The sequence below is a fragment of the Carex rostrata genome, chromosome 28, assembly GCF_964058835.1.
Source record: "Carex rostrata chromosome 28, lpCarRost1.2, whole genome shotgun sequence".
Taxonomy (NCBI): Eukaryota; Viridiplantae; Streptophyta; class Magnoliopsida; order Poales; family Cyperaceae; genus Carex; species Carex rostrata.
In genome coordinates, this window is record NC_135945.1 from 2584868 (window position 1) to 2612640 (window position 27773).

At 33.2% G+C, this 27773-nt stretch overlaps 3 protein-coding genes across 4 annotated transcripts in view; all 3 read right to left on the bottom strand.

Annotated features, from left to right (window-relative positions):
* Positions 1-6811: 6811 nt before the first annotated feature.
* The window catches only part of LOC144545960 (putative disease resistance protein RGA4), a 35547-nt gene continuing 14585 nt past the window's right edge, over positions 6812-27773 (bottom strand). Inside the window, exons 4-7 of the mRNA XM_078294507.1 lie at positions 7826-7934; positions 7643-7736; positions 7180-7417; positions 6812-7053 (exon numbers count right to left, since the gene is read on the bottom strand). The gene's annotated coding sequence lies outside the window, so the exon portion shown is untranslated. The remainder of the gene's footprint in view (positions 7054-7179; positions 7418-7642; positions 7737-7825; positions 7935-27773) is intronic.
* On the bottom strand, positions 8324-12740 carry LOC144545965 (disease resistance protein RGA2-like). The gene is made up of 2 exons (XM_078294516.1): positions 9010-12740; positions 8324-8791 (listed from the first exon to the last, which is right to left on the bottom strand). The coding sequence occupies exons 1-2, from the start codon at positions 12637-12639 to the stop codon at positions 8684-8686; spliced, it is 3738 nt and encodes a 1245-aa protein (XP_078150642.1). The 5' UTR covers positions 12640-12740; the 3' UTR covers positions 8324-8683.
* Positions 21758-27610, bottom strand: LOC144545959 (disease resistance protein RGA2-like). 2 transcript variants are annotated; one of them, XR_013508649.1, is made up of 4 exons: positions 23895-27608; positions 23040-23261; positions 22290-22635; positions 22028-22166 (listed from the first exon to the last, which is right to left on the bottom strand). XR_013508649.1 is itself a non-coding variant. In XM_078294505.1 (3 exons), exons 1-2 carry the CDS (start codon positions 27468-27470, stop codon positions 22003-22005), a joined length of 3774 nt encoding a protein of 1257 aa, XP_078150631.1. In that variant the 5' UTR covers positions 27471-27610; the 3' UTR covers positions 21758-21950. The 2 variants fall into 2 exon arrangements, 1 of the variants encoding a protein (XP_078150631.1); XM_078294505.1 differs by lacking the exons at positions 22290-22635; positions 23040-23261 and adding an exon at positions 21758-21950 and having other exon boundaries at positions 22003-22166; positions 23861-27610.

The window sequence follows — 27773 nt, forward strand, 5'->3', positions numbered from 1 at the left end:
ATTCTATATTAGAGGAGCGTAAAATATGATAATATTTAAAAATAGATAATTAAATGTTTAGAAAAGAAAATCAAATTTAATAAAATGAAATTTTATATTAAATTAATTGTTACAACTGCTATTAGTATTAAATATAATAAACTGATAAACCCAAAAATATTATTGTCAAAATAAAATTGTAAAACAACTCATAATAAATATGTTTGTTTTCTCCAACATCTTGAATTATATAATATTATAAATTATAATATTATCAAAAGAACAGTTGGAAACTAAAATTAGTAAAATACATATGAGGGGCTTAGAAAAATAAGTTTAACACAATTGAAAACAAACGATATAAAAAGTTGCAAATAGAACAATTGGACCACATCAGAGAAAATGCATGAGTCTAAAATAAAAGTTGCATGAAACATGTGAATACCTTTTTCATGATACAAAAAAATTACAATTTTAGCTTTTTAAAAAAATGAGTTTTAACAATATGTTCTTTAGCATTTTGCAGACTCTGAATATTTAATTTGGATATTAAATAGAATTGTTTACATGTTTATAACTTTTCCCAGCCTCTTTATATTTATAAAACGATATATCAATCTTCCCAGCTCCAAAAAAAAAAACTGTAATTAAAAAATATGAGCAAATTCTAACAATTATTTGATTCGGATAATTAATATGAGCAAATTCTAACAATCCGTTGTCCTTTTTTTTGATATCCAGGTAGCGACTACCGGGTGTACAATAATAGATGTGTTTACAACTTCAGAATCTTAAAAAAATAAAAATAAAAGAACAACACCCCCTTCTCTTCTGACAATCCGTTGTCAATCCAATAAATCCATAATGGATTTGATACACAGTATGCCCAAAAAGGCTAATAGGGTGAAGGAATTCGGAATATACCCAAATCAGATCTGATATGCACTTAAATTAATTATGTGACTGGGATTTAATTTGAATCATTTGATTGATAGATTCTTTGTAAGGACCCCAGTTTTCTTGCAATTAGATTCATTTCATTTGATTTGTTAGATTCTTTATTATAAATTAATTTGGAAATTCAATTGTTTATTATATTTGATCAACAAGGACACCTCATCCCTTGCTACTCTTTTTTTTAATTACTTATTCATTCTAATAAATTATTTTGGAAATCATTTCAGAAATCAATACCATTAATCCTCCTCCATTTGCATTGATTGGAGCTTTGCATGATTGCATTTAGACCTTATAATTAAGCAATGGATCTTAACCAATTAATAAATAATGGGCCTTAAATTCATAATTTAGCACCGGGTCTTTGTCCATTTAATTATCAAGACTATCATAGTTATATTTGGGCCGGGACAATACATGAGATAATTTTCAATTTGTTTTGTTTCAAATTAAAATAGAAAAGAGAAAATATATTACCAACATAGTTATACTTTCACAATCTCTTTGGCCATTATTGTAAATCAATTTCAGGTTTGCTCCTTCAAATCAGTTGAAGTTTAGGGTTCAAATGCCCCGTGTCATTTATGCCTCATTGTGCCTCACATCTTTTATTTTCGTTTTTAAAGTCCAAATAGTCAATTTGAACTGCTCAACATGATCATTATATGTTTAGAGACCAAATTTTATATATTTATTTTTATTTTTTACCATTTCTTTATATAGGTACAAAAATCATTGGTTTTTGGACAACCAAAAACAGTAATTTTGTAGCTATCTAAAAAGTTAGTACAAAAGTTCCAAAAGGTATTTAAATTTGATCTCCAAGCACATTTAAATATGGAGATCATTTTAATTGAACAACTTAGATCGATTATTTAAACTTTAAAAATAAAGATAAACAATGCGAAAAATGATAAAGCATCAAAGACATAAGATATTTAAAAGCTACATGATAATTAATTGCCTAAAGACGGTATTCATGACTTAATGGATACATTTTCTACTTTGTACTATGAACTTCAATGACAAGTTTGAACGCTATTTAATAAACTAGATCGACGATAAGACAAGATCGAGCGACAAGATTTAGTTTGTAATTTATTTAAAAAAATATTTAATGAATATCTTTAAAAACTTTAACATTACATATTTTCTTTCTAAAGTTCATACTATATATATTTATCTTTCTACATATTTTTCTACTCATGACACACACATAAATATAAATTACATGTGTCATAAATAGAGAAAAAAAAAAAAACAAAACCAAAACTGTAAAAGAAATCGTTCAATATTCCAACCAAAAAGGACTATATATATGATTGTGCATTCAATGAAGCCTTTTAGTCATGCCCATCTGTAGCTTCATCATATTATTCTAAGCTAGAGTTTAACAGTCTGCATTTTTTGTAATGTCTTCATTTATTTTTCCCCTCGTGCCTTCAAAATATTTTAATAGCAAAAATTTTAAAATTTATATGTCAAACAAAACAGTTAGAAGTGATATGTATTATTTCCTTTACATGCATATAAAAAATTATCATTTTGGTTTTAAATAAATAAATCAACGTCCATAAATTATCAACACCAGTGTTTTTTTGCAAGCTCTTTATATCAATAAAACAAATTTGAAATCTTTCACATGTTCATAGAGAAAATAATATGGATTAGATCCAACGGTTTTATTTTGACATTCGTTTTTTTAATTTTTAGTCATTAAAATTTAAAAAATTGAAGCATAATGGAGACACAAAAAATAGAAGCATTTAAACTCTCTTTGCAAGAAAGAAAATTATACGGACAAAATTAAAACAAAATAACTCTGAAAACTTTGAGATCCACAAAAACATTTTGTTAATAATTTTGAAAATAAATATTTTGTTTGATTATTTCGAAAGAAGAGCATTTTGTTAAATATCCCTCTAAATTACATATCAATTAATTTGGATATTAATTTCGATTATTGGGCAAGCAGACACTCCAAGTGAATTTGGATCTCCTAAAGTACCTCAAATTTTGAGTTTGGATCCGGACCATCCGATCAACTCTGACACAAATATTAAAGGGATTTGTACATTCTACCACGAGTTGTATTGGACTGAATTTCTGATCGCACACCACCCAAGTAGGGCGTGGACGCTTATGTTTTTTCTATTTTTCAAGTATATATCAAAGATCAACCGTATATAATAAAACAATTAAGAAAAAAAATCTGTAAGATGATTAATGTGGAGACGCACTCTAATTAAATAAAGAACATAGCTAGTTCTTTTAGATAGAAAGGACTTGGCTAGTTTTTGAGTTTTATTTTTAAATGGTAATAAAAATTAAAATAGTTGTTGATCTAACCTATAGTCATTCAAGAACTATAAGCTAGTTGTTTAACTTAAGATATAAGAATGTTAGATGACCAAAATTTTAATCTTTTCTCAAGTATTATATCAAACGTGTCAAATATGAAAATATTTGATAAATAATCAATATTTAAAAAAGAAACTCAAATTTGTATATTGTGAATTTTTAAATATTAGATTAATGGTTATATATAACTAGTATTCAAATTTGTTAAAATAAAAAAATAAAACATAATTACTGATTAACAACAACAATTCTAAAATCATATATAAATATAAATATGTATTATCTCCTTCTATTATATGTGTCTATTCCATAAATTTCCAAGAGCGGTTTATTTTTTTTTTGAAACCTTGCCAGCGACTGGCAAGTTGTTTATATTAATACAAAAGAGTTACAGGATAGATATACAACATAGGCTCCCATCATTCATGGCACTGTTTTGCATGTGAAACAAGTCCTACGAAAGTAATATTTGCTATAATGGTAGGCCAAAGCCTCTAAAGCAGAATACATAATAAAGAAACAAAGAACCACTATTGAGCATCTATTTAACAGTACTTAAGCGATAATCTCACTTCTTGGGTGCATCTTTCTGCCACCAACTTCGCCGGTAGTTGCTGTTCGCTAAAGATCACTGCATTGCGTTGTCTCCATATAGCCCATGCCACACCAATAAACATAACACCCCAAATTTCCAACCCCTTCTTTCCACGTGTGCGTGCCTTGTGGTATGAAGCATCCCATATCTGCCTTACTGTCATTGTCGACACCATAAATTCCATATGCATTATTTGTGCAACCTCAAACCAAACACTAACTGCATACGGGCATAAATATAAAAGGTGCAGGACGGATTCGATAGGGCAGTTCCGACACATTTCACAATGTTGCTGGATATTCATACCCGGCCAAGAGCGGTTTATTAAAAATTAAATTTTTTAATCATATCTCCTTAATATTTGTGTTTTCTCCAATATCTTGAATTCTCTAATATTCTAAATTCTAATATAAACGAAATAAACACTTGCAAATAAAATTAGCAACATACACATCGAGTTAGGAAAGATAGAGACTATTTTAGTTTTAAAAGAGAAAAATGCACGAGTCTTAAATAATTGGACCTCATCAGAAGATGTATGACTCTTAGATAAAAATCGCATGAAACATGGAAATTATTTTTCCATGGTACAAAAGAAACTTCTCCATTTATTACTCTCTTTAGGAAGTCACCCAAAAAAAAAAGTGTCCATTTGAAACGGCAAACAACCTATTCTTTCAATGTAACCATGCGAGGCGGGTTTGGATAAGAGTTAGTGAATTGTTAGGCTTCAACATCCGGGCAAATGGAGACACAGGTCAAGGAGTGGCATATAGCTCGGGAAGGATATGTCAACAAAGAACTTCAAGAATGCAATGGGGAACAGTGTTCTTTGGAGTGTGTTGGTTTATTTGGCGAGGCCGAAACAAGAAGATTTTTGAAGGAGTTGAAACAGATCCAAAATGGATTGCACATCACTCCATCAAAGAAGCGAATCTATGGAGGAAGTTCTGTTGACCATGATCATATCTTCCACACTGTGTTTGAATTTTTTCTTGGTTTTTTACTGGTTTTCTACTTGTGTTTTTTCTGATGTTTCTTCTTTTTTACTGGTTCGGAGGGGTTTTATTTGATGCATAATGCTGTACATACCTTCTAAGGCATGTTTGTAATGTTGTAACTTCTGATAGCCACTATCAGCTTTATCAAAAAAAAGGAAGTCACCCAAAATTGCGCTAATGAAATAATTTGTGAACCTATAAATCTAAGTGAAGTTGAGATCCTTGAAAGAGTATAATTTATTCCTTGTCAGCCATATAATCCATAGTACAGCTAACTCAATCAAAAACATGTTTTTAAGAGGGATAAAAGTGTCAATAAATTAAAGTTCTTCTATGGTCATGATGTATATATAATTCAAAATTGTTGTAATCAACTATCCAATATCAAATATTTCTAACAAAAGAACACTGCACAAATAAACGGTCCACTGATTCAGGATCAACTATTTATAGCTTTTAAAAGAGTAAATTTGACCATTATGTTGCCATTTGACCGTCTCTAAATTATATATACAATTAATTTGGATATTATATAGAATTGTTTCCAAGTTTATCCCTGCTAGCTTATTGTTATAAAACGGTTTATTAAATGCCCTGCTAAAAAAAATATAAAAATGTAATTGAAATTTATATATAGTTCTATAACTTTGTCCATTATTCGAATGAATTTTCATGTGTATATGTAAAATCATATTGGATAAATTATTAATCTGTACATGAATCTTATAGATGTACCTAATATATTATTGAATTCGGATCTGGATTTAATACGACCAAAATATGACAATTGTATGCTAATTCAAAAAAATGAACAATGGGATTTGATGTACATTATGTTCAAAAAGTCTAATAGGGTGGAGAAATTCAAAATTTACCTAAATCTCATCTGATCTGCACTAAATTAATTCATGGGATCTTCATCTGAATCAATTGATTTGTTAAATTCTTTGTTGGGATCATTCCAAGTAACTGTTCTGTAGATAGCTCTAATTTTAAGACAATGTCTTAAAGTTTGATTACCTGTAGTTAGAAATTGCATCAATTTATATATTTATGTTAAAAAATTTGAGGAATTAAAATAATTAATTCAATATCATTTATTTTCATATTGGTAATTAAGAAGAGTAATTGGTGGGCCACCTATTACATATAACTCTTACTCATGTTAGTTTAGAAATTAATATGGAAATTCAATTGTTTATTTTATAGGATCTACAAGGACCCCTTGCTACTCTTTTTCTTAATCACATGACCTTTAAGTCAAGTGCCATTGGTTGATTCATTGAGTTATTCCTTTTGGAATACATTTCATCAGGAATCAATACCATTAATCCTCCTCCATTTGCATTGATTGAGGCTTTGCATGATTTCATTTAGACCTTTAACTAAGCATTGGTTCTTGACCGATTAAAAAAATTGTTAATATATAATGGGCCGTTACTCTTACCTGATCAGTAATGTGTCTTAAATTATATTGATAATTTATTAATGGGCTTTATCCATTTACTTAATTTAGTAATGGGCCTTTAGCAATAGTGATTTTTACCCGTGAGGATACATGAGATAATTTTGCTCACTTAGGCTTCCATCTGTGCCTATCCTCAACTACTGAGTTACATTATAATATACTACAAATCTGTATGAAACACCTGCTTCTTATATACTGAGTTACATTCAAATTACTACAAATAATATTATCAAATACGTACTGCCCCTACAAAACTGGAAAATTGGCTGGAATAGCATTGCCGAATTACCGAATTGCCTAAATTTTGGGCAGTTGTTACTTATCCCAATATCTTGGCTTGTCTTGACTAACTCACTATAACAGAACACATTTCAATTATACTTCTTTCTCTTATTAATTTCTTGCTTTTCCAATTCTCAGCACCATGACCTTTCATTAGAAGCTCAAATTCCTCTAATTGAGCCAACAAATTGGCACTGTCAGGTTTCCTCTTCTTTCCCGGACCACCCACCTAAGTAGGCCCACCATCATGATCAACATCATCATTACAACCATCACTATCTACGTTTATATCCTTGTCATCGCCATCATCATCATCATCACCACCACCATTGCTACCGTTTTGTTGACTAGGAGTCTCTACACCAGTAGCATTTCCATGTAATTCACCTTCACAACCATAACCACTGATCCTAACAAAAGAGAGAGAAGGAATTTTGTAAAACTAACACGCATGAGAAAACAAAACAACTAATACTTGCTGCAGTTATCAGTACATAATAACAATATATATTATCCCACAATACTAAAAACATTACCTGTCAAGGTTAGCATAATCATGCTCCTCTTGATCTGACATGATGGATGCACCCAGGATCTCATCAATCTCAGCATCATCCTCTTCTTCACTCTCCTCACTGTCTCCAGGGGCAACAGCATCACAGTCCAATAGATGGTCGCCATCAGTCTCTTCTCATCATCGGCCATGGCTTCCTTAGATTTGCGGTTTCTTAAGCCACTTTTGTTCATAAAATTTAATTTAATGGAGCTTCTTTTCTATTGAAAGGGACCGAGAATTAATTAACATAAACATAAAATCAATTGTAGTCAATGATAACCCTACCATTAACTTGGAAAAATAAATATAAAATTAGTATTTTTTTTGGGGGGGTATCGATGACAAACTCACATGCCATTTCAAAAGTCTCAAGTTATACTACAAAAACTTGAGGTTTAAAAACAACAAAAGTAAATTTAAACATTTAAAAATGTGAAACTTACTCATTATATTGCGCCTAAGTGTTGATTTCAGATTTAAAGTCTATTTGTATAATTGTCAATAAGAACAATTAGCAAGTGATTCCTCCTTCTTTTCCTATATAAACACGAAAAAGAAATACATTACAACCAAACTTCTTTAATAATTATGACAATTAATGTCAAAATATTGAAAATAACACTAACCTGTCGTAAGTCGTAACTGTGCATTAACTTTGGAGAGAAAACCTTCATCAAGGTGGCCTTCTTGCTCTCTGGTTGATGAAAGCACATTTTTAACCACAACTTGCTCGAGCTACTTAAGACAAGACCAAGTACGTTAATTAAACCGATCAATTGTACAATTGATCCTCAATTAACCCTCGATTTTTCCATCAATATAAACAATTTAGCCTCACCTTACCCCAACTTACAAAATTTACACCAAATAAATCAAATAATTGTAAACTAACAACAGAAGATAGCTTACAAGCCTCACGGGGATTAGAATCTCTCATTGTGTAAATTAGTTGGTCCACCTCGACAGTTTTGCCAGCAACGATGATCTACAAGGGCATTTTCGTCAGAATAGTTTTACCAAGGATGATCTGCAAGTGCATTTTTGTCAGAATAGGTTTACTGTTTCAGAAACTATAGTTTTACTGAATAAGACTTTCGTACCAAGAACTTGATGAGCTGTCAGAATTTTCTTTGTTTCAGGATTTAGCATCTCTTGTACCAGATCCTTTGCATTGTCAGAAACCCTAGACCAGGGTTCTCTTCTAAAATCAATTACTGATTTGATAATAGCTTGCACCACAGAAAAATTAACATAAATTCATGAATCAACTCAAAAAGAAATAATTGGAGAAGGGAGTAATAGCAATTGTACCAAATTCACCACGACCAAGCTCTCGGCCAAGTTGGTACAAATTGAGTACAGTGCTTGGTGCTTGGGCTCAGAGAGAGAGACAGTGGGGCGAGGTTTTGGGCTCGGTGCTTAGTAGAGAGATAGGAGGAAGGAAATGGTGGCTCGGGAGAGAGAGAGGATGGTGTGGAGAGGGTTTAGGGTGGGTCTAAGGTGAGGTTGAGGTTGGCGTGTGAGACGAGAGAGCGAGCGAGAATGGTTTTTGACCGGCGACGATGGTGTAGTATTTGATATGGTCTTGGGTCCTGTATAGATGGATATGAAATCCAATTGTGTGAATTAAAGAGAAGCCATAATAAATTTAGTGCAGATTTTATGTATGCCTAATGCAGATCAAAATATACGCTCTCCAAAATATTGAAAATAACATAAATAAGCAAAAATAGAAAGAGTTAGAAGAATTTGCCTATATTGATAATACACACCTTTGAATAAAAGATAAAACAGAGTAGTAAGATTGTACCTGTATTGCTCCCATATCTGCATCCAAGTGGAGGAATGGAATATGAGTTATCTTATGCCAATCTTCTCCTTCATTGGGTCGGCATCGGTGGATTAGACTTGGGCATTTTTCGATGTATAGTTCTGCAAGATTTTGTGGTAAACCGTCAACCGGTAATGAAAAAACCTGAGGGCAAGAACCAATGTGTAGCTTTTTCAAGGAAGTGAGCGTATGTAATTGGGAAGGAAGGGATGTCAGCTGGAAACAATCATGGAACTCGAGCTTTTTGAGGGATGTTAATTGGTTGAACCAACTTTCTTCATCTCTCGTATATTCTAATCCACAGTACTTTGTTATCAAAAGTGTACACAGTGATGGCAGCTTTCCTACTACTCTTGAGAATCTTCGAATACTACTGCTGCCTAGGTGCAGGTATGTTAAAAGTGGAAAACATTGCTCTTCATTTTCTTGATAAATCTTATAAATATCTTTTAGTACTAACTTTCTCAGGTTAATAAGGGACTCTGACCCTCTAACAAAGTAAAGTTTTTTAATACCCGAAAGGTGCATAACCTCAAGGGAATTTAAGGGGGTATCTCTTAAATCCAAAAGGTGGAAGACATTAGCTATTCTCAAGTGAGAAAGTGAAGGCATCCCTTTCAGAACTGTTTCAATATTACCAAGGCTATGACACCCTGACAATCTAAACTCTACCACTGATGAGGGGAAAGAACCAATAGGAAGTGTTTCCAATACACTGCACCCACTCAAGTGAAGCTTCTTGAGTTCTGGAAACATCGACCTTTTACCCTGTGATGCATGCATCCACAATCTCCATGATGACATTTTAGAGAATGTCAACTCCCTCAAAGATGGAAAAGCCACATCAGAGCGGCCATAAAATTCTTCATCAACCCTTTCAATTAATGGTAAATCATCAAAGCTGAGAACTTCGAGGAAAGGGAGCTCCCCAAAAGCAGGAAGCCTTTCTATCCAAAAGCGGTATACATGAATGACTTTTAGATTGCATAAACCTGGATGAGGTAAGAAAACCCAACCTGGAAAAGATTTACATTTGCAGCCCCCGACTTTTAGAATTTCTAAACTGGGGCTTGGCTTTAGAGCATTAAGAACCTCCATTTTCACCTCGGTTGTTGGTGCACGTTCACTGTACTCTTCTTTTTGAAAATACGGACAGTGGCTGTCAGAAATTATATTTGCACGTTCACTGTACTCTTCTTTTTGAAAATACGGACAGTGGCTGTCAGAAATTATATTTCCCAGTTCACTGCACTCAAATCTCAACTCTAAACTTTTCAGGTATTTTTTCTTGTCTAGTTGACATTTAACTGCTTCTTCTTCACTAGATACATTCTGGAGGTTAGTTAGAAGAAGGTGCCCACTGATTTCATTCATATCCCTCAACTCACTGATCATATGCCCTTTACTCCTTTCTACACGGAATTCCTTAAGCCCTTGGAGTTTGGTTAGTTTTCCTACACAGGATATCAGGGAAATAGTGTTGGCGCTTGCATGTAAATGCCGCATGTTTACAAGTTGATTCATTCCTTCAGGTAACTTATCAAAGTTACAGCCTCGAACATCTAGCACCTCAAGATGGTACAAGGCACAAAATTCATCAGGAATCAATTTAATACCAGTGAAAGAGAGATCCACAAATCGGAGATGGGATAATTGACACGCAACGTTAACGGGTTCATTTGTTTCAAGTAATATATAAGATAAATCCAACAAACGTAGACCATTGTATTTGGCAAAGATATTGCTGATGGATTTGGCACTGCAGTTTGTCCAATTACCAAACAAAATCACAGTCCGTAGTCTTGTACTATTCTGGAATTCCCTCTCTACCGCTGAATTATCACAATCTATTCCCATGTGGCGGGCTAACAATGGGAGATGATTGTCATGGCTTTTAACGAAACAAAATTCATTAGAGGAAACAGCAATCGCCAAGTCCCGCACTAGATCATGCATGACATACTTGCCGTCACATAACGTTGGCTGAAAGAAGGATCTGTCTATGAGTTTATCAAACCACTCCCTTCCTATATCTTCTAATCTAGTTTGGCCTCTGTCAAGCCTACCTGTGTCTACTACATCGGGTTGAATAAAGCCGTGTGCAATCCACATCTGAACCAATATTTCCCTGTCAAATACATACTGTTTTGGAAATATGGAGCAAAATACAAAGCACTGCTTTAGCTCAGGATCCAAATAATTATAACCAATGCTAATAGATGGAATGATATTTTTGTGGGCATCTTCAATGTCCCACCACTCACATTCAAGAATATCTTCCCAGAATTTTCTTTCTAAGTTTTTATTCAGCAATGTCCCAATAACCTCACCTGCTAATGGCAACCCATTCAACTTTTCAGCAATCTTTTTACCAATAGGTTTCATGTTATACACTTCCTGTTGTTTTGAGGGATGCATCTTTGATTCCCCTATTTTGAAACCAGCAAATGCGTAATGTTCAAAAAGTTTTAGAAAGGATTCTTTTTGCAAAAGTTCCAGTGTTACTTCAGGCACAGTTCTTATTGTGTTTGCAATGGTTGTGCTCTGGGTGGTTACAACAACAACGCTTCCAATCTCCCCATTATATAGCACAGACACCAGCTCTCTCCAATTGAGCTTTGTTATGTCCCTCAAATCATCTAAGATAATTAAGAATCTGTGATTTTTTATTATTTCTGTAAGCTTCTTTCCAACATTTTCCAAATTCATCAGTGAGTCTATCATACAACCATCAAAAGAACATAATATGTCGCACATTATTTTCTTACAATCACAATTTTCTGAGACATAGACCCAGGCTCTACGAGCAAAATGCTCTTTCACTCTCTCATTGTTATAGATCTTTTTAGCAACAGCAGTTTTCCCAACTCCACCTACACCAACAATGGAAATTATCTCTGGTTTACCCCTTATAACTATCTCACTAACCTTTGATTTCCTTAGTATTGCCCCAGAGCTGCTACTCGCTTCTCCTATTCCCTGTTGTGAGTTAGGATCATCTAGAGCCTCATTGTTAAAACCTCCATATAAAACGTTCAAAATAATGTCCAAGATTAACCCGATTTCCCTATCGCGGCCAATTATTTTTACACCAGGGGCTAAGTTGGAGGTTGTTTCGAAACCAAGATTGTCCCAATGTTCTTTCCCTTTATCACTATCAATTAATTTAATGAAATCCCCCACGCCCATGCACACCTTATCAAGCTTATTCACAACAGATTTCAACTCCTTCAAATCCTTATCAGAAAAAATCAGAGTTTTAACCATCTTAACAGATGAAGAAACAATTTCACTAACCTTACCCTTTCCCTTGATACTCTCACGAATACTCTTGGCCTCAAAGTTATCCAAAACATCTTCTGCCTCATATGCAGCATTTTTTAGAAGCTCCAGCCAGTTCTTCAGACCCGTACCAGTAATTTGCCGCTTCTCAGCTACTTCAATCACACTTTGGATGCGGGGAAGTTGAATCTCCAAGTTTGTGAGCATCTCCTCGGTCTTGGTGTGCAGACCTTTGTTGTCACGGAGGTAGGAGTATCCCAGATCAACCACCTTGCCAATGATGGCAATTGCAGACCTCCCTCCAATAAACAGCTCAGCTCCGGTCATTTTAAGAGAAACAAGCAGCAAAGAAAAAGAGAGGGGAAGGACCTAAGGGATAAGGAAGGTTGTGGTCAATGGAGTGTATGGGGAAGAAAGAGTTACAGGGAAGGAGAAATATGTGGATCCAGAAAAATCACCTTTCAAGATATGTGGGCACCTATCTTTTTTCAGTGGAGCATCTCATTGAACAAGTGAATCTGAATTAAATTACAGCAACAGTACTTAAAAGCAATTAAAATGTAATAATATTCTAACTACCTTATTTTATCATGTGTTGGTAAGACCGTACGTAAGAGCAAAACATTATATCTGAATATTTTGTTTTAAGTATTTTTTTTCTTCTCTTGCTGTTTTTGTTTTACAAACAAAATAGTCTCTGACAAATTGGATATTAAATAACTTCAAGTTTTTGTTTTTTTCAAAAATAAAAGGATTACAATATTTTTTGTATTTATCTAGAAGTAACTTTTGAACCGGGATCAACAACTCAGATTCAAAATATTTTTCTTTTTTTCCAATAACAAAAAGAAATATTTTAATTTTTCTTACAGTCGCGAAAAATCCATCATGAAAAATGTTGATCCGGGTTATTTGTCGCTATCTTTCTAGTAAATCAAATTATATAGTATTTCATCTATTTTCAAAGAAATATATAAAATATTTCTAATATTTCAATACAAAAAATAGATAAATTATAACATTTTTGTTTTGTAAAAAAAAAAACTTAAAAACCGGCAATTTTATCACCGGTGTTAGAATCCGGTTATTTTTCTACCGGTTTTGACAAGCTTCAAACCGGAAACTTTATTTCCATAAAGTTAGCTAGAAATCAGAAAAAAAAAATACTGGTTTGGACAGATTTTGAATTCCAACGAAAAGGGAGTAGTTTTGAAATTAATTATTAATTTTGAATATTAATAAAGATTTCGGATACAAAAAGATAGAGACTATGAAAAAGGAACGTTGAACATTTATGTTGTCAATTAGCATTTTGTGACCTCTGAATTATATACACAATTAATTTGTGATATATTTTTTAATATCATGATGTACAAATACCATGTTGTGATCTCTGAATATTCTGTGACCTCTGAATTATATACTTCCTATCCTGTGATCTATTTTTTAATACCATGATGTAAAAAATACAGCAAACTTTTATGTTTACTGGATAGCTAGGATACAACTTGCTTTTATTCTTCCAGAAAGACAGATATGTAATAGGGAATATTGGAGGGATGTACTAGCCTACGGGCTTTAAACTTGTCAAAAAAAAAAAAAATGTAAAAAATACCCTCATGTTTTGCATGCTTGTTGTCCTCCATTATGAAAATCCACTAATATATGTATGTTCATATCATTCTCTTTTTTTAAATGTTTATTTTACTATTCTAAAATACTTATTTTTATTATATGTGCATATTTGTGAGTAATTATATTACTTCTCTAATAACAACAATGCAACGGAAAAATGATTTTGCTTCTATTTGTGAAAAAGCCTCAATACAAAGAGTAGAAAAATAGAGACAGTACCAAAAGATAACCATTTCTTGTTTCTTTATACATCTTCAATTTATCCTGCACCAACAAAATTTTACTTTCATATGACATTTAATTGTATACATGAAGAAGAAACTAATTTCAAAGTTGTAAAGCATATCAATTCTGTGACTAAATCATATACATGAAGAGAAAATAAATGGTTTATGAAAATTGTACATTGATCCAGAAGTACTCTTTTGCTCTGGCAAAGGCCCCACTTTCACCACCGATGAAATACATCCCTCTGTCATGAAGTTTTGAAAGTTATAAATTAGAATCTAGACCAAAAATTCAAAGCAGTACAGAGCTCACAAATTATTGCTTTGTGCCAGAAGCACATTTATATTCAATCTAAACACTGTAGTTCTAACTTCTAAATTTTGACAGTAAAGCAATAAGGCAGATATACATTGAATAATATTTTTATGTACTTTGATGGTTGGAGGTTTCTATTGGAGCCTGGAGTGACCTTGATTACTACACCTTAATTTTAACACTGTAGTACTTTGGTTAGTCCAAGAATTTACTAATAAAGAAAAAAATTAGTACTTCGGTAATATGCCTTTAAATTCTATTAATCTGAGTATCATATTGCCAATGCATAGGGGACTTGATGGTACCCTTTCGTTAACATAATGAGTAATGGTACTGGTAAAGACTATTTTGTACTCGTTATCCTATACAGTAATTAATAAAAATAAAAATTATAAAATTGTATATGTAGATATATATTTATGTGGCACCATTTTATCCATTTTCTATGAATTGCATGCCTTCATATATATTCTGGGGGATGGTTTACTTTTCATATTAAATCCTAATAAACTTTATATTTACATGCAGTGGATGGTTGATTGCAAGAGTTTGTAACCTTACTTAGATGTGTGATCACATTATTTTTCACTTTTCCATTTGTTTTCCATTTAACCATAATTATTTAAGGTGAACATCAATGGATTGTCTCGGCGATATAATCATGTGCGTTTGTTTTATTTTTTTTAAAGTTTATCTATAAATATGACCTACAAAGACTAAACGATCCTGTTATTTAACCATAATTTGAATAGACTCAAAATGACCCTATTATTCTCAGTCGTTGGATCTGAATCGATGGTCCACAAACATTATAAGAAAGCCATAATCCGTGGACGCAGAGACATAAAAATTAAAGGAAAATGGAAAACCGTGCCTCTGCTTTTTTGAAGTAGAAACAGTGGAAATGCACTCCACAGATATCTTACTGCGTTATCATTTTGGCATGTACATGTGCCAGGTGGAATTCGTTTGATCTCCTTTCAGTCTCCAATTCCCACGTAACATGTGTCAATATTGTCAATATTCGTAGGTAAACTAAGTCAGTCTACGCTACATCATACAAACTATCAGATAGCCTTACCTGTGTACTTTTCTTTAGTCGATGGAGCCTTTTTCTTTTTCTTTTTCTTTTTTAAAGTGCTGTCGTTTCTTTTTTTAAGTCATTGTGGACTTTTGTCTTGAATCATTTTCTAGGAGTGCTGCAAGTTTTTATACATGCATATGTAAATTTTTATAACATATGAAGTCTTAATATCTAACATACCAAGTTTTTATAAAAACCGAAAATATCAACAATATATGGAAATATAAGAGGTCCACCTAAAAGTTCACTTTACAAAAACTGGACTTAATAAAAATTTCTAGCCTATTTAAATTAAAAGAAGTTCACTATAAAGTTTGTGATAATTTAAATTAAACAATTTGGATCTGACTTTATTTTAACTTTATTTAGTCACCCTCATAATTTTAATATTTTTAAGAGGAGGGATTCAATTATACAATTTTATTGTAACACATCTTGACACTATATGTTTACAAGTTATGAGTGTTTTTTTTTTTTTTTTAAGTTCTATTGTTTCTTTTTTAAATAGTTATTGATTTTTGTCCGGATTAATTTTCTAGAAGGACACTAACGCTAGTTAGTGTGTGCAAGTTTTTATATCGACATATGCAAACTTTTATACATAGTTTCTGTCAAGTCTTTATAAAAGCCGGACATATCAACAGTATATGGCAACATAAGGGATCCACTTAAAAGTTCACTTTATAAAGACTGGACTTAATAAAAAAATATAGCCTATTTAAGTTAAAAGGAGTCCATTTTAAAGGTTGCGCTAATTTAAATTAAACAATTTGGAACTAACTTTATCAAAATTTTATTTAGTCACCCTTATAATTTTAAATTTTTAAATTATGTATATTGAAATTTTAAAAAACTATTATGCAATATAATATTTCTAAAGGCTTTAAAGTAAAATTCCATAATCCTAACTGCCTGTGCGTCGACTCTCCGTATTATTATATGAGACCTGCTAGACTAGCGCGTGCTAAAATTTACTCAATGGGGTCAAACACGTGCTAATTTTTATTTTTCAGTAATAAGTACGGAGAAAGAGAGACAATACAGAAGACATAATATAAAATAAGAAGTGTCATGATTATTCTCACATGTGAACTTTTGATTTTTTTTTATTTAAAAAGTTCTAAATTGTTAACTTTCCCAAAATATAAACAAGTCATTTTTTTTAAATGGAGTATAAAATCTTACAAAAATATGGGGTCAAGTTTCTTGCACATGTCGCATTTTTCTATAAATTATAGAATAATAATATACTTCATTACCGGCCTTGGAAAAAAAAAATTGAGGTCAATTGACCCCATTCTATACACATATCTCATCCTCTGTGCTAACTGCTCTACAGGCTCAATTTCCCAATATGTCCCCTCAAGTCCACTTTTATTTTTTGAACTTACTTTATTTCTCTCTCCAATAAAATAAGTGATTTCTCCTTTTTTTTTTCTCATCACCCATCCATTTTTTTTTCCCTTTGTTCAATCTTGCGTATCTAAAGCCACCAACGTCTTGTAGTGAATTTTTTCTATCAAATTAGATCGATATTGAAATACTTTTGGTTTCTATTTGCTATGTTATTTTTTTTCATGTATATACTCGACTTTAGCTGTTAGGTATACATAATTGATCTACTAGATTTACATAATTGATCAGCTCGGTTTACAGACTTTATTTGTTAGGTACAGACTTGATCTGCTAGTTTTATATACTTGATTTCAAGTTTGTAAACCTTGCTCCAGAGGTCTGTAAAGTGCCGATTTCAAATTTATAAACATAATAAGTATTACAAAATCTTTATCTTATCATATCTAGTGCTAGCTGCTACATCCAATTATTTTAATCCAAACTTTCAAGTTTGTAAACTTTACTACACTATTCCTGAAAGTGTTAATTTCTAGCCTGTAAACCTAACAAGTTATCTATGAATTTCATTTTTTTAGATCTGGCGCTATCTGTTACATCCAATAATTTAAATTCAAATTTTTAAGTATGTAAACCTTGCTACACAACTCTAAAGTGCCGATTTTCAACTATGTAAACCTTTCAAGTAGTTTCAGCCCACCGGAATGAAATTAGATGCTTCCGAAAGCCAGGGAAGGCAAGGAGCAATATCTGAAGGCGGCCGAGGCTGTTTATCACCAGCCCCCTGATGTCAAGTTTGTTCCATAATTTTTCCATGGAGTCCATCATCTTTGCTCTGATTTGTTTTTTATTTAATTTTCTTTTTTGGAAGAACTCCCGGGTTCTTCTAGTTTAATAGGGGCTTGCTGGTTAGCCTTTACTCGGTCTCAAGTTTGTGCCTGCTGTACATAACCAATATTACATTTTGGAGTAGAAAGAAACTAAAAAAATATGTCCAACTTCATTGGGCGCCATGTGCAAAACTTAACGCGCACATTGATGGAATCCTGCTTTTTATAAAGTAGTGCGGGTATTAGATTTCCCTTTATTTAAAGGACCAATATTATGCGGACATGGTGATAATAGGGATTTAAATCAAAGCGAATATGAAGGGCAGGAACAAGGATGACCAGTTTGGTTTGTTCAAAATAATAAACATTGTAAGGGTATCAATGATATTTTTTTTTAATTGTTTATCCAATCAGTACCGTATTTGATAAGGCGGATGTGAATAAGATTTATTTTTTGTAACATTTTGTGTAAGAGTTTTCCCTATAGTATAATTAATAAATATAAAGTTACATATGATATTTTTTATTTGTATATATAACTATATAACTTCATTATTATGATTAGATTGATTTACATTACATTTCATAAAATCTTTTACTTAGTATATTATTATAAAAAAAATATTTATCAAACATTTTATAAAGTTTTTTTTATTTAGTAATTTATAATTAGATCGATTTATACTATACTTTATCATTTATTTAATTAATAATTTATATCTTTTAATATTAAGGGATAAAAAATAAAAACATAGAATTTTTTTATATTTTGTGGTATTCGGTACATGATATATATAATATATATTTATTTATTATATTTTTAATTAAATTATATATGCTATCAATTTATTTGATAATTACTAGTATTCAATGGGGAGTTGGGGACCACTAATTACTTGGAGGACCACTTATATTTAAAAAAAATTATAACTGATGCACGCATGTATGGATACCTATGAGCAAAAGTATTGTTTTGAAATTATGAGGTACTATTGTGTTTATCTGTTTGGTGGAGTTTGAGGAAGTATGTGAAAGAGAGACACAAGATACTCTTGAAAGACTTGTTTTGTTTCTTCTTAGTTTGTTGGTTACATCTAAGTACATGGCACCTCTATTTATACTACTCCTAAGAACATTCTAGAGTTATTTTTGAGATTTTATGATGATATTTTAAAAATATTTTTTATATTATATATGTACATGCTTATTTTTTATAACTATATAACCAATTTACTGAGCTATCTAAATTAAAATTTGAAAATTATATAATAAATTTTTAAAATTGTGACACGATAGCCTTATGCTATCCATTTAGTAAATCCAACATATTAATCCATCTGTTCGAGTTCGACGAATGAATCAGGCACTGAAGCTGATTGGGTTTATATGTGTGGCCTTTTTTTGGGCTAGTATAATATCGGTATCATATGATATCAATTTCAAAATTTATTAGATAGATTTCAAATGACAAATTCAAACCTCTCAAACCAATTTACTATGTGTTATGTGTTTATATGCAAATTTATATTTTTCAAGTTCTTTTAGTACCAAGTAAAATGGTTAAAAATGTTAAAAAATAAATATATTAAAATTAACTTTAGGAACTCCCACATTTGACCCCTTAACTTGATATTAAAAAGTTCAAAAAAATTTAAATTTAGATGTAAACACACAACTAATAAATTAAGTAGATCGGTTTAGATTCATCATTTGAAATCGATTCGATATATTTTGAATCTCGTATTATATAGATTAGAATGACACTGATATCATACTATCCATAAAAGTACTTGCATTCAACTTTCCCGAGTGTACTGAGGCAGGGGCCACTTCCTTTAGGTGCATCCAAGCTTAAAGGAGAGCACCCATTTGTATGGACTTGCAATATGTCTTGAAATATATACTCTCTCACCAAGCAACTCGGTTTTTAATTAGTATGCTTAATCCTTACTTAAGTCGTCAAATGCAAATTTATTAGACGGTTATAAGATGACGTACGTAAGTTTAACTTTAAATCAACCTAAGTTAAATCATCTATCTAAATGTTACCTATTTCATCAGTAGAATTTGCAGTTAGTAAATTAAAGAAGATTTTGCTATTTTCTCTCTCCTGCTTAATTTAGATCAGCTAATTTTATTCCGCAACCAAACGATTTTAGGTCCATATATCTAACTTAAAATAAACAATTTAGGTCAGTGTATATTTATTATATTCTACAGCATAACATGGGAAGGAACAACTAGATCAATATTAATTGGAACTATTAATTAGTTGGAATTGGAATTATTAGTCTCGCACCCAAAGCAAGTGGCAGCCATATATATATATGCATATCAAATATATAATTCGGGTAGCTTGGAATGAAAAAAAATAATAATAATTTCGATTTGATATCTCCCGATCCGTATATCCTCCCAGGTACCTGACTTAACATAATTGAAACAGACGGCTCAGATTTACTCTCAGCCGGTGCTTGCTCGAGATGGCGCAGAGAGCAATATTATTTGTGCTTTGAGATTCGTGCCAAGTTAAAAAGAATAATATTCGGCCGTTTGATTTAATTGTACTCAGTATGGTAACCTGAGAGGATATATATGAATTCGATATCCCCAGCTGGGAAAAGTAAGGATTTGATGTCAAGCATAATTGTTTGTCTTCTTTGACTGTTGGGATAAACTCAGCAATACTGCACTGCTTTGTGCCAGTATGCAAAGAATTGAAGAGAGAAGAATATTTTTCTGAATAGAAACAATGCTTTATTTCCTTTCTCTCTTACTCAATTACATAAAGTTATGCAGTATTTAAAGCAATACAATGTTCCTAAAATAAGCACCCACAACTTCCCTAAATTAAGCACCCACTACACAACATACTAAAAATAACTAACCACTACGCTAACTAGTCCGAAAATAACTATGCTTAAAATAACCAATGCCCAAAATAACCAATGCAGTTTTTTATGCTGTTAAAAACTGATTTGTACATGCTTTAATCAATTTGAATTAATTTTCAACATTGACTACTTCCCGTTTCGTTCATATATATTTATTAATGTCGTCATATACGTTAGTTGAGGAACAAAACAATAGAATTTGTGTCAAGCATGTAGAGCTGGGATCATTAGATTTGCTTAGAGATAAAGAAGATAGAATGAAGCTTGTAATTTGTTTTTTTTTTTTGTTCTGTGTTACCTTTTGCATTTTTCTACATAAATGCGAACTTATGAAATCCCTATAGTTTATGACTATCTAAAATATTAAAATGTATTACAGGAAACGTCCTCAATCCTCATAAGTATTGATTAGTTTTCTCACAAAAATACTTCCTTCTTAAAAATTATAAATATTTTTGTTTTCTTTAACATCTTGAATTCTATAATGGGCCTTGTATGATTGCATTTGGACCTTATAACTAAGCAATGGGATCTTGACCGACTAAAGAGTCTGCTAATAAATAATGGGTCGTTACTTACAGAACAGTAATGTCTTAAATTGATAATTTATTAATGTGCCTTTATGCATTTACTTAATTTAGTAATGGGCCTTCAGCAATAGTGATATTTACCCCGTGAGGATACATGAGATAATTTAGCTCACTTAAGTTAAGCTTCCATCTGTGCCTATCCTCAAATACTGAGTTACATTATAATATACTACAAATCTGCATAACACACCTGCTTCTCATATACTGAGTTACATTTAAATTACAACAAAAAAATATATATTATCAAATAATCACAACAAAGAGTAACACTGCCACTATATAAAACTGGAAAAATGCCTGGAATTGCATCGCCAAATTACCGAATTGCCTAAGTTAGAATATCGAACCATGAACAAAGGCATGAGAGAAGAACATATTGGCTAATGAATGATTGTGAGGCCCCAATTCTTGACTGTAAGGAGCACCAAAGGCCTCTGCCCTTCCATCCCTTGCTTAGATAGAGAGGGAGGGTCAAAAAAACCTTTTTTTTTTACTATTTATGCAAGGTGTTACTTATCCCAATCTCTTAGCTTGTCTTGACTAACTCATCATATATAACAGAACATTTCAATTAGACTTCTTTCTCTTCTTAGTTTAATCATTCATTGTACTCTTATTTTTATTCCTATTTATCTCTTTACCCTTCAATTTCTTCCTATTCCAATTCTAAGACCCATCATTTTTTATTAGATGCTCACATTCCTCTAAGCTAGCAAATGGCACCGCCTTGTTTCCCCTTCTTGCCCGGACCATGCACCTACCTAAGTAGACCCACCATCATGATCGACATCATCATTACCCCCATCACTGTCTATGTTTATATCATTGTCGTCGTCGTCATCACTACCACCATCGCTACCATTTTGTTTACCAGGAGTCTCTGCATCGGTAGCATTTCCAAGTAATTCATCTTCAACCATTAATCCTAACAAAAGAGAGAGAAGGAATTTTGTAAAACTAACAAGCAAAAACAAAATATAGCTAACACTTTCTGCAATTACCAGTACATAATTTACAATAAATATTATCCCACAATACCGAACATTACCAGTTAAGATCAGCATAATCATTCCTCTCCTGACCTAACTGACGGACGCGCCCAGCATCCCCTCTTCTTCACCCTCCTCACTGTCTCCTATGGCATCCGCATCACAGTCCAATATACGGTCGTCATCTATCTTGCTCATCATCAGCCATGGCCTTTTAAGATTTGCGGTTTCTTAAGCCACTTTTTTTCACAAAATTTAACAGATCATCTTTCCTATCCAAAGGGACCGAGCATTAAATAAAATTTAGGCGCATGTGGATGCAGCGGACCGTGTCTGCAAGTACGAGGTGCACTAAGGTCGATCTCCTTTATTTGGTTGTATTGGCTTGATCCTTACTAAGAACAGCTAATTGCAATTGAAAAGAAAGTCAAACTATATTAGAATGTATATATGGATGGAAATCATTGGATGAAGGATGATGTCTACACATGGGCTGTAACATTCATTTTATGATGCTGATAGAGCAATTCATGATAAATTACATGGTTTTGTATATCGAAATATTGGAAGCGGAATTGATAAATTGAATATGAAATTGGAATTGGGTGAATCATATCCCGGATTTTTTTTTTAAAGTTGTTTTTTTAAATAATAAGAAAATATAGAAATATACAAAAAAAAAATCCAAAAAATTATGTTTAGACAAAAGATTAATATAAATCAATTTTAAATCTTAGAATCATTGAAATAGATATAAGCGAAGATAAGAATATAATAGAAAATATTTCATTAATATTAAATCATTTTACCTCGGTGCTCGGGCTCAAAGAAAGACAGCGGGGGGAGGTTTTGGGATCGTTGCTCGAGAGAGAGGGAAAGGATGGTGCGGAGAGGGTTTAGGGTGGGGTCTAAGATGGCGAGAGAGCGAGAGAGAGGTGTTGGCCTATTGGGGAAAAATACTTTCAGCGACTGGCAATGGTATCGGTCACTGATGCCCTGATTTGCTATAGTGTTTGATCAGGTCTTGGGATCTGTATAAAAGGATATGAAATCCAATTGTGTGAATTAAAGAGAAGCCATAATGAATTTAGTGCAGATTTTATGTTTGCCTAATGCAGATAAAAATATACGCTCTCCATAATATTGAAAAGAACATAAATAAGTAAAAATAGAAAGAGTTAGAAGAATTTGCATATATATATTGATAATGAGGAGGGTTCAAATGCACCACAACTTTTGTGCTCCAATATGCTCCACATCTTTTATCTCCGTTTTCAAAGTCCAAACAGTCAATTCAAACCGCTTAACATAATCTTCATAATAAAATATGCTTGGAGACCAAATTTTATATTTTTTAGAATTTATTTACTACTTTTTTAGATAGGTACAAAGTCACTGTTTTAAGGAGATTCTGGACCTTCCGATAAAGTGATATTGTACCTATGTTAAAAAATAGTAAAAAAATTCTAAAAAGTAAAAAATTTGGTCTCCAATAATATTTTATCATGAAGATTATATTGAGCGGTTTGAATCAACTGTTCGGATTTTGAAAACGGAGATAAAGAATATGGAGCATATTGGAGCACAATAATCATGGTGCATTTGAACCCTCCTCATTGATAATACACACCTTTGAAAGAAAAAACAAAGTAGCGAGATCGTACCTGTATTGCTCCCATCTCTGCACCCAAGTGGAGGAATGGAATATGAGTTATCTTATGCCAATCTTCTCCTTGATTGGGTTGGCATCGACGTATTAGATTTGGGCATTTGTCGATGTATAGTTCTGCAAGGTTTTGTGGTAAACCGTTTTCCGGTAATGAAAGCATCTCAGGGCAACAATTAATATGTAGATTCTTCAAGGAAGTGAGCATATGTAATTGGGAAGGAAGGCATCTCAGTACAAAACAATCATGGAACTCAAGCTTTTTGAGGGATGTTAATTGGTTGAACCAACTTTCTTCTTGTCTCGTATATTCTAGTTCACGGTAGTCTGTTATCAAAAGCGTGCACAGTGATCGCAGCATTCCCATGTTTGAGAGGCTCCGAATTCTACTGCTGCCTAGGTGCAGGTAAGTTAAAGCTGGAAAACATTGCTCTTCATTTTCGTCTAGATAAATCCTATCAATATCTATTAGTTCTAACTTTCTCAGGTTAATACGGGACATTGACCCTCCAACAAAGAGAAGTTCTTTAATACCCGAAAGGTGCATAACCTCAAGAGAATTTAAGGGAGTACGACCTAAAGACAAATAGTCGCAGGCATGAGTTATGCTCAAGTGAGAAAGGGAAGGCATCCTATGCAATACATTTTCAATATCATGAGTTATGTTCAAGTGAGGACACTCTGACAATATAAGCTCTACCACTGATGAGAGGACAGAAGCATCAGGCAGTCTGTACAAGTCCCTACACCCTTTCAAGTGAAGCTTTTTGAGGTGTGGAAACATCGACTTGCTAGGCCATGCACCCTCCCAGAATTTCCATGATGACATTTCAGAGAATGTCAACTCCCTCAAAGATGGAAAAGCCACATCGGAGTGACCATAAAATTCTTCACCAACCGTATCAATTAATGGTAAATCATGAAAGCTTAGAAATTCGAGGAAAGGGAGCTCCCCAAAAGCAGGAATCCTTTCTATCCAAAAGCAGTATACATGAATGACCTTTAGATTGCATAAACCTGGATGAGGTAAGAAAACCCAACCTGGAAAAGATTTCCATCTGCAGCCCCCGACTTTTAGAATTTCTAAACTGGGGGTTGGCTTTAGAGCATTAAGAACCTCAATTTTCACCTCGGTCATTGGTCCACGTTCACTATAATCAAATCTCAACTCTACACTTTTGAGGTACTTTTTCTTGTCTAGTTGACATTTAACTGCTTCTTCTTTACTAGATACATTATGGAGGTTAGTTAGAAGAAGGTGCCCACTGATTTCATTCATATCCCTCAACTCACTGATCCTATGCCCTTTTCTCCTTTCTACACGGAATTCCTCAAGCCCTTGGAGTTTGGTCAGTTTCCCTATACTGGATATTAGAGAAATAGTGTTGGCGCTTGCATGTAAATGCCGCATGTTTACAAGTTGATTCATTCCTTCAGGTAACTTATCAAAGTTACAGCCTCGCACATCTAGCACCTCAAGGTGGCACAAGGCACAAAATTCATCAGGAATCGATTTAATACCAGTGAAAGAGAGATCCACAAATCGGAGATGGGATAATTGACACGCGACATTAATGGATTCATTTGTTTCAAGCAAGATATAAGATAAATCCAACAAACGTAGACCATTGTATTTGGCAAAGATATTGCTGATGGATTTGTCACTGCAGTTTGTCCAATTACCAAACAAAATCACAGTCCGTAGTTTTGTACTATTATGGCATTCCCACATTGTATTTGGCAAAGATATTGCTGCTGAATTATCACAATCTATTCCCATGTGATGGGCCAACAATGGGAGATGATTATTGTGTCTTTTAATGAAACAAAATTCATTAGAGGAAACAGCAATAGCCAAGTCTCGCACTAGATCATGCATGACGTACTTGCCGTCACATAATGTTGGCTGAAAGAAGGATCTGTCTACGAGTTCATCGAACCACTCCTTTCCTATATCTTCTAGTCTAATTTCCCCTCTGTCAAGCCTACCCGTGTCTACTTCACAGGGTTGAATAAAGCCATGTGCAATCCACATGTGAACCAATCTTTCCCTTTCAAATACATATTGTTTTGGAAATATGGAACAAAATACAAAGCACTGCTTTAGCTCAGAATCCAAATAATTATACCCAACACCAATAGATGGAAGGATGCCCTTGCAGGCTTCTTCAATGTTCCACCAATCGCTACTAAGAATATGTTCCCAGCGTTCTCTTTTTATCTCTTTACTCAGCAAAGTCCCAATAACCTCACCAGCTAAAGGCAACCCATGCAATTTTTCAGCAATCTCTTTCCCAATAGATAATAACTTAAACACTTTCGGTTGTTCTGAGGGAAACTTATTCGATTCCTTTAATTTGAATCCAGCAAATGCGTAATGTTGAAAAAGTTGCCAAAAGGATTCTGGTTGCAAAATATCCAGTGTTACTTCAGGAATAGTGCTTATTGTGTTTGCAATGGTTGTGCTCTGGGTGGTTACAACAACGACACTTCCAATCTCCCCATTATATAGCACAGACATCAGCTCTCTCCAATTGTGCATTGTCATGTCCCTCAAATCATCCAAGATAATAAAGAATCTGTTATTTTTTATTGTTTCTTTAAGCATCTTTCCAACATTTTCCAAATTTATCTGTGAGTCAATCATACCACCATCAAAAGAACATAATATGTCTCGCATTATTTTCTTAGCATCAAAATTTTCTGAGACATAGACCCAGGCTATAAGAGAAAAATGTTTTATCATTCTGTCATTGTTATAGATCTTTTTAGCAATGGCGGTTTTCCCAACTCCACCTAAACCAACAATGGAAATTATCTCTGGTTTCTGATTGCTGATGGAATGAGATTCTGGCACATTACCCTTTATAGCTGCCTCACTAACCTTTGATTTCCCTGGTATTGCCCCAGAGCTGCTACTCGCTTCTCCTTTTCCCTGTTGTGAATTACGATCATCTAAATCCTCATTGTTAAAACCTCCATATAAAATTAAAACGTTAAATATCATGTCCAAGATTAACCCGATTTCTCTTTCGCGACCAAATATTTCTACACCAGGGGCTAAGGAGGAGCTTGTTTCTCTACCAAGATTGCCCCAATGTTCTTTCATTTTCTCACTACGAATTAATTTATAAGTTGTAATGAAATACTCCTTGCACAGCTCATCAAGCTTATTAACAAGAGATTTCAACTCCTTCAAATCATTGTCTGAAAAAAACAGAGTTTTAACCATCTTAACAGAGGAGGAGACAATTTCACTAACCTTACCCTTTCCCTTGATATTCTCACGAATCCTTTTGGCCTCAAATTTATCCATAACATCTTCTGCCTCATAAGCAGCATCTTTGAGCAGCTCCAGTGATTGCACTAGACCCTTGTTGGTTATTTGCCGCTCCTCGGCTGCTTCAATCACACTTTGGATACGGGGAAGTTGAATCCCCAATTTTGTGAGCATCTCCTTGGTCCCGGTGTGCAGATCTTTGTTGTCACGGAGGTAGGACTTTCCCAGATCAACCACCTTAGTAATGATGGTAGATGCGAATCTCCCACCAATAAACAGCTCAGCTCCTGTCATTTTAAGAGAAACAAGCAGCAAAGAAAAAGAGAGGGGAAGGAACTAAGGGATGAGGAAGGTTGTGGTCAATGGATTGCATGGGGAAAAAAGAGTTACAGGGATGGAGAGGGGATATCAGAGGAGAAATATGTGGATATAGAAGTTGAGAGAAATATGTGGATTCAGAAATCACAGAGTAATTAATGTCTTTAGAAAAGTATGCATCTCATATGATATGTGGCTCATCTCTTTTTTTGGTGATGCATATGTGGCTCATCTCTTTTTTCGGTGATACATCTCATTAAATTACAGCAACAGTACTTC

Bases quoted from the DNA above. Each gene is read 5' to 3' on its own strand.
- LOC144545965 (XM_078294516.1), bottom strand. From the start codon at position 12,639: ATGACCGGAGCTGAGCTGTTTATTGGAGGGAGGTCTGCAATTGCCATC. The intron at 8,792-9,009 runs GTACAATCTTAC...CCATCTATACAG, and splicing joins CAGATATGGGAGCAATACAG to GACCCAAGACCATATCAAAT.
- LOC144545959 (XM_078294505.1), bottom strand. From the start codon at position 27,470: ATGACAGGAGCTGAGCTGTTTATTGGTGGGAGATTCGCATCTACCATC. The intron at 22,167-23,860 runs GTGTGTATTATC...CTCTTTTGTTAG, and splicing joins CTTTGTTTTTTCTTTCAAAG to GATTAATGGTTGAAGATGAA.